The sequence below is a fragment of the Torulaspora delbrueckii genome, chromosome 2 (assembly GCF_000243375.1).
Source record: "Torulaspora delbrueckii CBS 1146 chromosome 2, complete genome".
NCBI lineage: Eukaryota > Fungi > Ascomycota > Saccharomycetes > Saccharomycetales > Saccharomycetaceae > Torulaspora > Torulaspora delbrueckii.
Window position 1 is genome coordinate 681,217 of NC_016502.1, and position 12,081 is coordinate 693,297.

General features: G+C 41.4%; 7 protein-coding genes across 7 annotated transcripts; 3 read left to right on the forward strand and 4 right to left on the reverse strand.

Annotated features, from left to right (window-relative positions):
- Nucleotides 1-653: 653 nt before the first annotated feature.
- On the reverse strand, nt 654-1,775 carry SCJ1 (Scj1p; the record flags this gene model as incomplete). Its single annotated transcript, XM_003679671.1, has 1 exon — nt 654-1,775. The coding sequence occupies one exon, from the start codon at nt 1,773-1,775 to the stop codon at nt 654-656; it is 1,122 nt and encodes a 373-aa protein (XP_003679719.1).
- Nucleotides 1,776-2,046: 271 nt separating this feature from the next.
- Nucleotides 2,047-2,526, reverse strand: CAF20 (Caf20p; the record flags this gene model as incomplete). The annotated part of the gene is made up of 1 exon (XM_003679672.1): nt 2,047-2,526. The coding sequence occupies one exon, from the start codon at nt 2,524-2,526 to the stop codon at nt 2,047-2,049; it is 480 nt and encodes a 159-aa protein (XP_003679720.1).
- A 178-nt stretch (nt 2,527-2,704) lies between these two features.
- CEF1 (Cef1p) lies at nt 2,705-4,396 on the reverse strand (the record flags this gene model as incomplete). Its single annotated transcript, XM_003679673.1, has 1 exon — nt 2,705-4,396. The coding sequence occupies one exon, from the start codon at nt 4,394-4,396 to the stop codon at nt 2,705-2,707; it is 1,692 nt and encodes a 563-aa protein (XP_003679721.1).
- A 239-nt stretch (nt 4,397-4,635) lies between these two features.
- On the forward strand, nt 4,636-6,870 carry EFR3 (Efr3p; the record flags this gene model as incomplete). The annotated part of the gene is made up of 1 exon (XM_003679674.1): nt 4,636-6,870. One exon carries the CDS (start codon nt 4,636-4,638, stop codon nt 6,868-6,870), a length of 2,235 nt encoding a protein of 744 aa, XP_003679722.1.
- A 240-nt stretch (nt 6,871-7,110) lies between these two features.
- On the forward strand, nt 7,111-9,066 carry RIM20 (Rim20p; the record flags this gene model as incomplete). The annotated part of the gene is made up of 1 exon (XM_003679675.1): nt 7,111-9,066. The coding sequence occupies one exon, from the start codon at nt 7,111-7,113 to the stop codon at nt 9,064-9,066; it is 1,956 nt and encodes a 651-aa protein (XP_003679723.1).
- Nucleotides 9,067-9,095: 29 nt separating this feature from the next.
- Nucleotides 9,096-10,343, reverse strand: MOD5 (tRNA dimethylallyltransferase; the record flags this gene model as incomplete). Its single annotated transcript, XM_003679676.1, has 1 exon — nt 9,096-10,343. The coding sequence occupies one exon, from the start codon at nt 10,341-10,343 to the stop codon at nt 9,096-9,098; it is 1,248 nt and encodes a 415-aa protein (XP_003679724.1).
- A 613-nt stretch (nt 10,344-10,956) lies between these two features.
- ARO4 (3-deoxy-7-phosphoheptulonate synthase ARO4) lies at nt 10,957-12,039 on the forward strand (the record flags this gene model as incomplete). The annotated part of the gene is made up of 1 exon (XM_003679677.1): nt 10,957-12,039. One exon carries the CDS (start codon nt 10,957-10,959, stop codon nt 12,037-12,039), a length of 1,083 nt encoding a protein of 360 aa, XP_003679725.1.
- Between the last annotated feature and the right edge of the window lie 42 nt (nt 12,040-12,081).

Below are 12,081 nucleotides of genomic sequence, written 5' to 3' on the forward strand. Positions count from 1 at the left end.
TTGGTATTCCGGAAGGTTTTTTTGAATGTACTTCTTTTCAAACCAGACGTTAGTTGTCTATATTAGAATTTTTCACTCTTTATATACTAAAAATTATTCAAGGCCCATCGCTCACTACGTAATGAAAAAATTGGAAGTTTAAGAGAAATACAGGCTTCTCCTACCTCGTTAATGATTCGTTAACCGTTGCATTAGGGCCAACTGGTCACAAACAGTCATTGGGTAGTCTTATCTAAGTCAACGAGTAGTTTATAGCCAGACTTTTATCTTACCAAGCCCTCTAAAAGCTGGTGTTGAGTGCGGGTCACACACATTCTACGTGCTTAAATTTGGTAAAGTATCGATAAATTCTTATCATGTAAAGACAACTCTTGAAATATAGATCATTAAGAAGGGTTGGATAGTCCATGTGTTCCCATTGGCGTCAATTCACTGGGGTTTTTCCCCGTTAGTGAGGTTCCGATGCCTGATGGGTCCAATCTTTCTTAAAAACTTCGCATGGTAGATTGATATTATTGGGAAGATGTATCTCCAGCTGTTGACTAGAGGGGGGAGCCTTTTTCTTCAACCTCGACTTATCAAAATCTGATACAGTTGGTCATAATTCTTGCCACAATTTTTTTTTCAAGCTTTCTTGTCTATCTACTTTATATCTACAATTCGTCTCTGATTCCACTCTTGGAGATTTCATGTGGCATAACGACCACATACTCGATAAAAAGGTCTCCAAAAGCATGTTTCCCATTCGGTTGTGGCATCCCGAACCCTGGAATACGCTCTACTTCGCCATTGTGTACCACTACGTTTTTGGCTCTTGCAATTTTGACCTTCTTCTTCTCGTCGAGGAATTCTACTTCCCTTTGCCAGTCACCTTTTAAAGCTTCACGAGCACTGAGTACTTCGGTTCGGTACAGATGTGGACCACGTCTTCTGTAGCCCAAGTTATTGGTCGTTTTCTCGTTGAATTCAATAAACACGTCACCTGCATCAAAGTCTGCACCCTTGTCGGATTCACCACTTCTTGTCTCTGTGTAATGTCTTGCCGCACCTGGAGGGACTTCTACATGGAATGGCTTCTGTTTCTTAACCACTTTACTACCGTGGCACGTCTTACAATGGTTTTTGATAACACTACCTTTACCGCCGCATCTTCCGCACATCTGTTGGATTTGCTGGGTCATCATTCCCATCCTGATCACTTGTATCACAACACCACGGCCTTGACAGTCTGAACATTTGGCAACTTTACCATCTGCGGATCCCGTTCCGTCGCAGTGATCACATATATCGTTCAATGCTAATGTAAACTCGAGTGTGGCTCCAGTGTAGTATTCTTTCAACGAAAGCTGTTCGCGAACTTTAAGATTGTGTCCTCGAGGCCTCTGCATACGTCCAAATCCTCCACCACCTCCTCCACCACCTCTGTTGAACATCTGTTCAAAAATATCGAATGGATCATTGAATCCACCACCACCACCGCCCGGTCCGCCAGGCCCACCATTCTTCAGCGCATCAGCACCGTATTGGTCAAAGATCTTACGCTTTTCTGGGTCACTTAACACTTCATATGCTTCACCGATTTCAATAAACTTGTGGTGTGCTTCCTCGTCGCCTGGGTTCTTGTCTGGATGGAATTTCTTCGAAAGTTGTCTGTAAGAAGACTTGATTTCTTTATCAGAAGCATCTTTATTCAAGCCAAGTATTGCATAATAATCCTGGGCTAACGTTAATGGAATTAATAGAATTGATAGAAGGAACGTCAATCGCAATAGCATTGTTTGCCACTACTGAATTCAATAACTTCTCTAACTGACCACTTGTCAAATTTGAAGCTTTTTGTCAATATCGCTAAGCGTACTAGTAAAGCGCGAAATGACCACAAGACAAAAAAGAATACCAGCTTCAAGATGTAAATCAGTGTCATATTATATCGTAAATACAATGCAATTGCATATAAAATCTAAACAATTCGACAATGATGAAATAGACTAGAAAAACTAGTCCAAAAAAAAAAAAAATTAACTTCCTTCACTTAATGTTATATGCCTATTCTTCGTCCTCGTCCTCATCCTCATCCTCACTCTCGAGTGCTGCAAATGCATTAAAGCTTAACGTTGGCTTATCCGCGACGATATCCTTTGAATCCGCTGGTCTCGAAGATGTAATGTTCTTGTTTGGTTTAACCTTCAAGGTTTCTTGGGCAATCTGTACGGGAGCAGTCTCCTTGCCACTATCTTCTTCTTCTTCGTCACCACTGCCCTTCTTTTTGGCTTCAAAAGTACACCAACCATCGGAGTCTGTGGTAACCTTTGGTTTAGTATGCTTGATCTTTGGTTTACCATGATGGTGAGACGATCTTCTACGAGCAAAGTGACCACCATGTTGAGCAATGTACTCTTCCTCCTTGATAGCTTGCAGTTGCTTCACTTTTTCAATCATGGCCCTGAATTCCGCGCCATCGAAATTAGCAGTGAGCGTTTCACTTGGTTTCAATTGCAAAAGTTCCTCGATAGTGTATCTAACCATTATTATCTAGCACTCCTGATCCTCCAAGACTGGTATACCTACCTTTAATCAAACCTTTAAAGCTGATTTCACTCATAGTCATCATAATTTTTCACTTATTCGAGAACGAAAGTTATCAAATTTTTCAGAATGATTTTACCCGCCACCAGTCTTTAAAAGTAAAAGGATTCAAGATGGTTCAAGAGGCTTCCAATTGGTAAAGATCTGCCTTGAGCCTTTCGGTTCTGGCTGAGATTCCGCGTACTTCATCCTGATACATCCTGTAATTCACGTAGTATCTGTGTTGCAGCGTGCGAACGCGAGGCAGCATTTCGCCGCATACTCTTCTGGAGATTCGGTCATTCTGGGAAACTATTGGGGAAATGTATGCCAATTGCTCTTGTAAATCTGCTATCGTGGAACATTTTGAGTGTATTGATTCCATTAGGTCATTTCTTGTAGGCGGCGTCCAGGTTTCCGAGAGATGTGGGGGTTCTATTTGAATATGCTTCATCTGCTCTTCAACTTTACTGAGGAGTATTGTGTATTCATACGGTTGTAAATATTCTTCCTTGATCATAGATGTGGCTACTAATTCATTGAAAGTTTGCTCGAAATCGTCCTCGGGATTCGTGGTGAAAGGAGGAGTGGGCAATCGGCTTTGCTTTAGGCAATCCAAATCTAGCGCAAGAGTAGAATCTTCGGGCTTCGCTATTATATCGCTACCCTGTACCGATACGTTTTCAATTTGATGTTGATCCTCGCTGAGCTCGTCTTCATCTTCCTCGTCATCTAATATGATTTCGAAATCGTTCTTTGGTTTCGGCAGCCTTGTAAAAAGGTCTTTCAGAGATACAGGCTTAGATGGCACTTGGGTTGTACCAGCAGGTTCGAAGTGTCGTTCGTGTTCGATTTTAACTCCAATGCCATTATCCAGTAGCTTTCGTTTCTTTATTGCAACATCTTCCTCTACTACTGCCACTCTTGCCCCCGGTTTCGGCAGAGTCAAGGGAGGCTTCTTGTAATCGTCTGTCAGTATTTTCCTCTCAAGATTGCCTTTCTTAACTTGCAATACGTCATCTTGAACTTTACCACGTCCTGATGAATCATTTTTTGAACTTTCTTTATTCTTTATTCCTCTTCGATCAACTTTCTTCTTATAGTCTTGGAATTCTTTGACAAGTCTCTCATCTTCTAGCGAAGTATCATATATTCCGGGGAGTGGAGCCTGTTCATAGACGATATCCTTATTGTAATCTATCTCTGTCGCATACCGTTTCTTGGGTTGCTTGATCGCAGTCTTGATACCGGCCTGTTTCAGTTCTCGCCTTTTCTGCAATTGTGCTATTCTCTTAGACTCTTCTAACATCCTCTCTCGTATCTTCCTAGTGGCTTTCTTACCCTGGGTATTCAATAAGCGGGCTCTAGCTTCGGCCAACATCTCACGTTCGTCATCGGCCAATTCACTTTCATCTGGTTTGGCTGCCAAAGTGTCAGATTTAGGGTTTAAGTCACCAACTTTGAATTCTAATGAGGACCCAAGGCTCAATTCGGGATCATGCTCGTCACCTTCCATGAGCCTGTTATACCGATCAATACATACCTGAGCTGTCCGACCCATAGCATCCGCTATCGTTCTCCATTGATTGGGAAGTCTTCGAGCAAGATCCAGTAATCGTGCATCTTCCTCCTTACTAAATTCATCAAAGTTTATCTTGGGATTCAGATATTCATTCCATCTTGTCTCACACTGTTTTGCTGTTTTCCTCTGGAGAAGTGAAGCTATTTTGCTCCACTGATGAGTACCATATTTCTGTATAGCAGCCTTAACTATCTGATCCTCCAAGTTGGTCCATACGCCACCCTTAACATACACAGGTACTGGAGGCATCACCAAAGCGGTTTAGGTTCACTCTTGAGCACCCTCTTTTATCCCACCTGTCTCGATGATCAATTCTATTGAATTTCCAATAAGCGCAGCACACAACTTTTGGCAAAAACCTCGAACAACAAGAAAAGGTTCCATTGAAGAAGGAGAAGGTCGCATTGAAGTTTGGGTTGAGTTCCCAGATAAGACAGGTAATCCAACGTTTATTCAGACTGCCAATCCTGCTTAAAGGTGACCAGTAAATGAGACTCTTTGCTCCGAAGCACCAAAAATTGGTCAACCAATGCTACCCATCAGGGAGAGCGACTGACAAGAAGCCAAAGTCTTCGGAGACCTCCTATCTTTTGTATTACGTGAATTCGAGACGTAGTAAACTGGAAAAAGTCAGTACTTACCTTGTAAAGAGAACTACTGTGGATTTGAACCGTCGAAGAGTGGGAAATGTGGCAGTTACGTTGGAGCTTATGACCAAGATCGTTGTACATTGTAAGGAAAATCTCAACGTGTTTGTTAAGGACTTTCTTCAAATAATGAAGAACATATTATCGAACAGCAATATTAATAATGACGTCTCTGTCGTTGAGTTGGTTCAAGAGACTTTCTGCAGTATATGCAAAAATGTTGAAGGTGCATTGTGCAGTGGTGATACAGAATTTGTTCAACTTTACCAGGAATTTGCGGAGCTCTACTTCCGTGTGGTCATTGAGATGCTGCATAATGACGATTTATTACTGATGGGTTGTATTGATATTTCTTACACGAGTAACCTGGCAAGCAGCCCCCAAATTAACCATTTCATACCTCAATCTGTGACGTTTGTTTTACAAAAGTTTTTGGATAGAAATCCAAGATATAAGACACCGCATTTGGACCCTGAAGGAGACCAGGTTGTGTACAAGAGGTTGAGTAGAACTCAAACACGAAACGCAGGGCTAGATGGTATAGCAGACGATGGTGCAGATCTCTCGGTGAAAGCATTACAGTCTTATTTCACCACCACTGAGACCGATAAGTTGACTTTGTCTCTCCGAGCTTTACTGCATTTCATGCAAAAGAATCCTAACAGGAACTTGCTAGAGTTTATTTGCAATGGTATACCCGTTCAATTAAGGTACATTGTTGTTTTACTGCTGATCAGGCAACTAAATGATAAAGCTTGTCAACCTATTATTGTCTTGAAGCTGGTCTCATCTCTGTTGGTGTCTGACGTCAGTATCGTGGGATTGAGTGTTCTAGATATGATGAGAAAGATTCTCAAATTTCAGTTAGAGAATATTGGCAAAGATGAGATCGTCCATCAATGCGGCGTTACTCTAACAGATTTGAACAATAAGGTCTATTATAGAGGTCAAACATCGGACATGCTATATGAGTTTTTACTGAAGCTCAGGTCTACAAAAGTGGAAGCAGAAATTACTGTGATTAACAAGGATATTCATGAACTGATGAAGAACATTGAGAAGCCATCCATAAGCCTGGAGCTATTCCTAGATCTGGCTCCATATGCTGCTAAGTCAGAAATTGTACGAATGTTTGACATCGTCGAGGAACAGGTATCTGGTGGCCTCTATTTCTCAAAACTATACCAGCTAATTCGGGAACTAGGCTCTGCGCCTGAAGGACAAGTATTGATGGAAAAGGTCTTCAAAAAGTATAAGAGCCTAGCGCTTCTCTCTGGCTTAAACTACTTTACCGAAAATGTGTCAAGCCCTGAACCGGCATACTACTTTTATCACTTGGAGGCAGCGAAATACTTAGATTTAGAGGATTACAAGTCCCAAGTTGAATACAAAAGAGAGAATGGGGACATGTTTTCGAAAGATGATTTGATCAATTACTACTCCGATTCAGGGTCCAACAAGTTTAGTAAAAAGGGCACACAAATTTTAATGTCTCAAAACAATCAAATCTCGACAACTGACCTTCTAAGTGATAATACCATCCGTACAAACTCTTTAAGCGTTACTCAGGAATCGTCCATCGACGCGCTTGCTGCTGCAAATACGGTTGTCAATAAAAACCCTAATGAAAATTACACCGTTGCTCTTAATGGTCTCGCTAATGGACGCTTTACTGACCTGAGATCGTGGAAGAGCTTAAGGAATGCGGCACCCAAGGTGGACGATTTAAAAAGAGCCATGGGCAATGGTAAGCCAACAGGCGGTCACAGAGCAGAAAACGGTGTTTTACGTGGCTCTCAATCTGTGAAATCCAGAGTGACTAATATAACTTTTCTCCTTAGTGAGCTCAAAAGTATTGATGACGAGACTAGCCATGTTTACGATCCCGATGAAGACGAAGTTGTTGGGCTTGATAAGAATGATATTGCGAGATCTCACTCTTTGAAGGCCATTCCCTACTCCAATTATAATGGTAATAAAAGAAAGTCTTTAAGTAGGGAAGATAAAGTTGATGAGGAATTTCAAGACGCTGTCGATGATATAGCATTAACCAGCACCCGGGGCAAACTATTTTAATAGTAAAGTACTTTGATAGACACCGAGCGAATTGTTTCTAAGCCAGTAAGAAGGTTGGCCGGGCCTACCATTGTTTCTAAGTCGCAAATGCCATGTATATTAATAGTGATTTTTTGACGATTTTTCTTAGGTTGACCTTTTTAATATTAAATATCGTACTATTTCTATCCCAGCGCGATAACATGGAACATGTTAGGTATATACAAATGGTTGAATGCAAAGACTAAGGCCAGCTCCTAGATGACAGAGCTATTATGTGTTCCTTTCAAGCAAACTCTCAGACTGGATTTAAGAAAAGAGCTCTCTGAACTTATAGAATCTATTACGTACCAAAGCTCATCCTTTTTCGAAGAAGATCTTACAAAGATTTCAGCCCTAAGAGAAAGGGTTTGTGATTCAGAGGTCAGTGAAAGCAAGCTACTTGCTCTCAAACAATACTATGCTTACTTAGAAGGTCTGCGTGAGAAGTTTCCTGATAATCAGATACAATTTACGTGGTTTCAGACCCTGTCCCAAAAGTCCTGCGCCAGTGCTCAGTATTCCATCAAGTTCGAGATGCTTAACGTATTATACAACATTGGTTCTATGTACTCCTTACTTGCTATGGACTCGAATGATGGATCTACAAATGCATTAAAGAAATTATGTATCTACTTCCAAAAGAGTGCTGGCTGTTTCCAATATATTGTGCAACATCTTCAGGAAACCAAGGAGCCAGTTTTTGACCAAAATACAGGTCTGGCTTTGATTGAACTAATGTTAGCGCAGGCTCAAGAGTGTTTTTGGTTCAAGGCAGTGCGGAATTCTCATAAGGATTCGCTCATATCACGACTGGCACAACAGACCGCTGACTATTACGAAAAAGCCTTCCTCTATTCGAAAAAAAGTGAGCTAATTAGAAGTGATTGGACTGACCATCTAAGCTCTAAAAGCATGCATTTTAAAGCAGTCGCCTTTTACAGGAATGCTATTTCATTGGGTCAAAACTCGGAATATGGTGCTATGGTCAAATCCTTAAGAATCGCCAGGTCATTTGCAAAAAAAGTAAGCCTACAATCTAAAGACGAATTTATCGAAACCATCCAAGATGCTCTGAAAAATGCTGAGAGAGATAATGATTTTATTTATTTACAGCCGGTTCCCTCTAGCGTGCCCGCGCTGAAACCAGCACCAATGGTCAAGCCGTTGCCGATTGAAGATACTCTGAAAGATTGTAACAGCGGACAGGATAAGCTGTTCCTAGCTTTGCTGCCTCTTCAAGTAGTGGAAGCATGCACAGCATATAACGAGCGACAAGATAGTTACATCAATGAGCATATCATCAGACCTCTGGAAGCACTCAACAAAATACTTACTGAAAGCCTTCCAAAAAATGAATTGCCTCCCGATCTGAAACCTATATCAATGGAAGAACTTCATCAATATGATATGGCATTAAAGGACCAAGAATCAAATAATATTCGGGTAAAGAAACTTCTTGAAGAGGTTGATATGGTACTTGAGAAAGAAGCAGAGACAAATGACTATTTGAGCGCTCGGTTTGGTAATCTAAATTGGGACTTGCCGAAATCATCTACTGTGAATTTGACCTATACTGAGAAGCTCCGAGCGTTGAAAGACTATCTAAAACAAGGCCAGACGATTGATTATGAAACTAGATCGTTGTTTCAATCTATTGACAGCCGTCTCGTCACATTCGAAATCAAGATTCCAGAGAGTAACAATCCAATTGTTAGCGAGGTGAGCAACATTCTTAAGAAACGTGAAAAGTATTGCAGGAAGGTCGAGTCCGAAAGCTCCGAACATCGAATTTTGCCTAAAATTATAAGTGAATACCGGAGTACTGGAGAGACAAACTTTGAAGGTGTCTTTAGAGAGCATCTCAAGTACTTAGAGGCCGATCGTAAGTTCGTTCAAGAACAGAAATTGGTGAACAAATCGCTATTGGAGAAGCTTCGAGCCCAAGGAGATCAGACAGAGATAAGGCGTCTGGAACCGTTTGAGCTGTATATCGAGGATCTCCGTCACTCTATGCAGCTTCTGAATGAGGTCAAAATAAACCTTGAAGAAGGTGCTGATTTCTATCAAAAATTGATTAAATCAGCCAGTAAGCTCCTGTTAGAGGTGCAGAACTTTGAGGCTTCGAGGAGAGATCAACAAAGAGCTTTGGAGACAAATTTATGCTCTGACAAGTGAGTAAGGCGTTGAAAGGGAAAAAAATCACCTTAAGTCTCGCTGGGCTCTTTATTCATCAACTTCCACTTCTCATAGGCAGCTTTGCATGTGCCTCTTGTTGAGTTGGATTTATGTCTCCTACTTTTCATGTGGATTGCCCAATTCCGCTCACCGATCGCTATCAGTGGTTTACCATCTCGGTCATGGCAGATATGGCATGTGTACTGGTTTAAGTTCTCAGAATTTATTTTATTAACTGTATTCGCAGCTATCAAAGAGGTCAACCTCTCGGGGGCATGCTTTTCTGTAATACTTTGGTCGTTGACAAACTGTTCGGCAATAACTCGCGATCTTTCTCCTACGTTGAGGTCCCATTGAGACAAATCAGTTGCATCCAATAGAAAGTAATCACCATTTATATCAGGAATCAGCATTTTTTTGATCCATTTGACCTGCTTCTTTGCATATTGCCTGGTTCTAATCTTCATTCTTTCCACGCAATCTTCCAGTGATACAGATGGCTGATGTGTCAACCATGGTAAGAACTCTTTGAACCCAATTACCTGCCATACTCCATTCTCACACTGGCCGGATTCATAGTTTTTGGCCTTGAAAAAATTGTAGAGCTCATTTATTTCTTCCATACCACCGGTTTCAAGCATCTTATCCACACGATCATCCAATCTCTTGTTCAGAGGATCCGGATCACTGTACAGCCAGAAGAACAAAGTGTCGTAAAGCAGCGTCGTCTTTTGTTCTGCAAACGTCTCGCTTGGCTTTCTGCCAGATCTGTAAAAGATCTCAAGCATTCTCTGTACTCTTCTTGTGTCATTTGGGTGAAATTTACAAGCAATCTCTGGATCGCATTTTTTCAAAGTATCATAGACAAGCTCAGGGTCTTCAGAGTTTAATATTTGATTTTCTTCACTGGTAAGCTCTTTTGAACCTGAATCGACATGCTTATTGAATAGACATTGTAAATAGTAATGAGTCCCGCCGACTACTATAGCTATCTTACCTCTGCTGTGAATGTCTTTAATGGCATCATTGCATTCCTTCTCAAACCGGTGTAAATAATATTCTTCCGTCCAATCCACATGATTCATGACATGGTGTGTAATCCCATTTCGTTCCTCGATGGGGTGTTTATTGGTAATTATAGGGACGCCCTTATAGACTTGCATAGAGTCTGAATTTATTACCTCACCATTAAACTTCTGAGCCAACTGAATGGAAAGCTGGGACTTACCAACCCCTGTGGTTCCTGCAATAACGATTACTTTCCCTCTTGAACCCATAAATAGCCTACTCAAACTCCTTAGCATCACATTCTAGGCTCTCGAGAGTAAATCAGTTGAAACTGATCTACGTAAATTTTTCAGCTCATCTCATCGAGCTAAAGGTCGAAAACACAATAACACGCCAAAGAAGTGGTTGCAGACCTTTTTACTGCCAATACTTACCAAGAATTATGAGAATTATCTCACATCGCTACTATTATCGACCAACAATATTTCCCTAAGAACGCCGTTCGAGGGGAAACGGTCGAGCCTATCAAGCCTTATTAGTTTTACAAAGCCATTGCCAGGTTTCCAGATATTAAGTGGTACCATTGCCAGGTTTCTCCACATCGTATTTCTCTTTCTTAGCTTGCTTATGGCCAGTTTTTTTTTTTACAAAGCGCTTATTGAAAATTTTTCAAACTAGGAAGGGCCCGTGGTAATAGGTTCGCCAGAATGGACAGACGCTGATGACTCACAAGAAATTTCTTCTACAGCTTTCAGTTGAGTTTATTTCGTAATATATCTTGCTCGTTAAAACATCTTTACTTGGATTGATTTGTTTTCTTTCTGCCTTGAATATTCGGTAATACTCTAGCAACTCAAATAATTTACCATGTCTGAAAAGCCAATGTTTCCAGCAAACGGTTCTCAAGAACCAAGTGAGGATGTCAGAATCTTGGGCTACGACCCATTGGTCTCTCCAGCTTTGTTACAGGTTCAAGTACCAGCCACTGAAGTATCTTTGGAGACCGCTAAGAGAGGTAGAAAAGAAGCTGGTGAGATCATCGCCGGCAGAGATGACAGGGTCCTGGTCATTGTTGGACCTTGTTCTATCCACGATTTGGATGCAGCCCAGGAATATGCCGCTAGGTTAAAGAAACTATCTGATGAATTGAAAGGTGAACTGTGTATTATCATGAGAGCTTACCTGGAAAAACCAAGAACTACTGTTGGCTGGAAGGGTTTAATCAATGATCCAGATGTTAACAACAGTTACAACATTAACAAAGGTCTGCAGTCCGCCAGGCAATTGTTTGTCAATTTGACTAGTACTGGTGTGCCAATTGGTTCCGAAATGTTGGACACCATCTCTCCTCAATACTTGGCCGATCTATTGTCCTTCGGTGCCATCGGTGCCAGAACTACTGAGTCCCAACTCCATAGAGAACTAGCATCTGGTCTATCATTCCCAGTCGGTTTCAAGAACGGTACCGATGGTACTTTGGGTGTTGCTGTCGACGCTGTTCAAGCTGCTTCGCATTCTCACCACTTTATGGGTGTCACCAAGCATGGTGTCGCAGCTATCACTACTACCAAAGGTAACGAAAAGTGTTTCGTTATTCTAAGAGGTGGTAAGAAAGGTACCAACTACGATGCCAAGTCCGTCGCTGAAGCCAAGGCCCAACTACCCGCTGGTTCAAACGGTTTGATGATCGACTACTCTCACGGTAACTCCAACAAAGATTTCAGAAACCAACCAAAAGTAAACGATGCCGTTTGTGAACAAATTTCTAACGGTGAAAAGGCCATTGTTGGTGTCATGATCGAATCTAACATCAACGAAGGTGCTCAAAAGATCCCACCAGAGGGTAAAGCCGGTTTGAAGTACGGTGTGTCCATCACTGATGCCTGTATAAGTTGGGAAACCACAGTCGATGTCTTGACTAAGCTAGCTGCTGCTGTCAGACAGAGAAGAGAACACTACAAATGATCACCATCACTAGCATTTGCCTAAGTTCTTCCATTTTAGTCC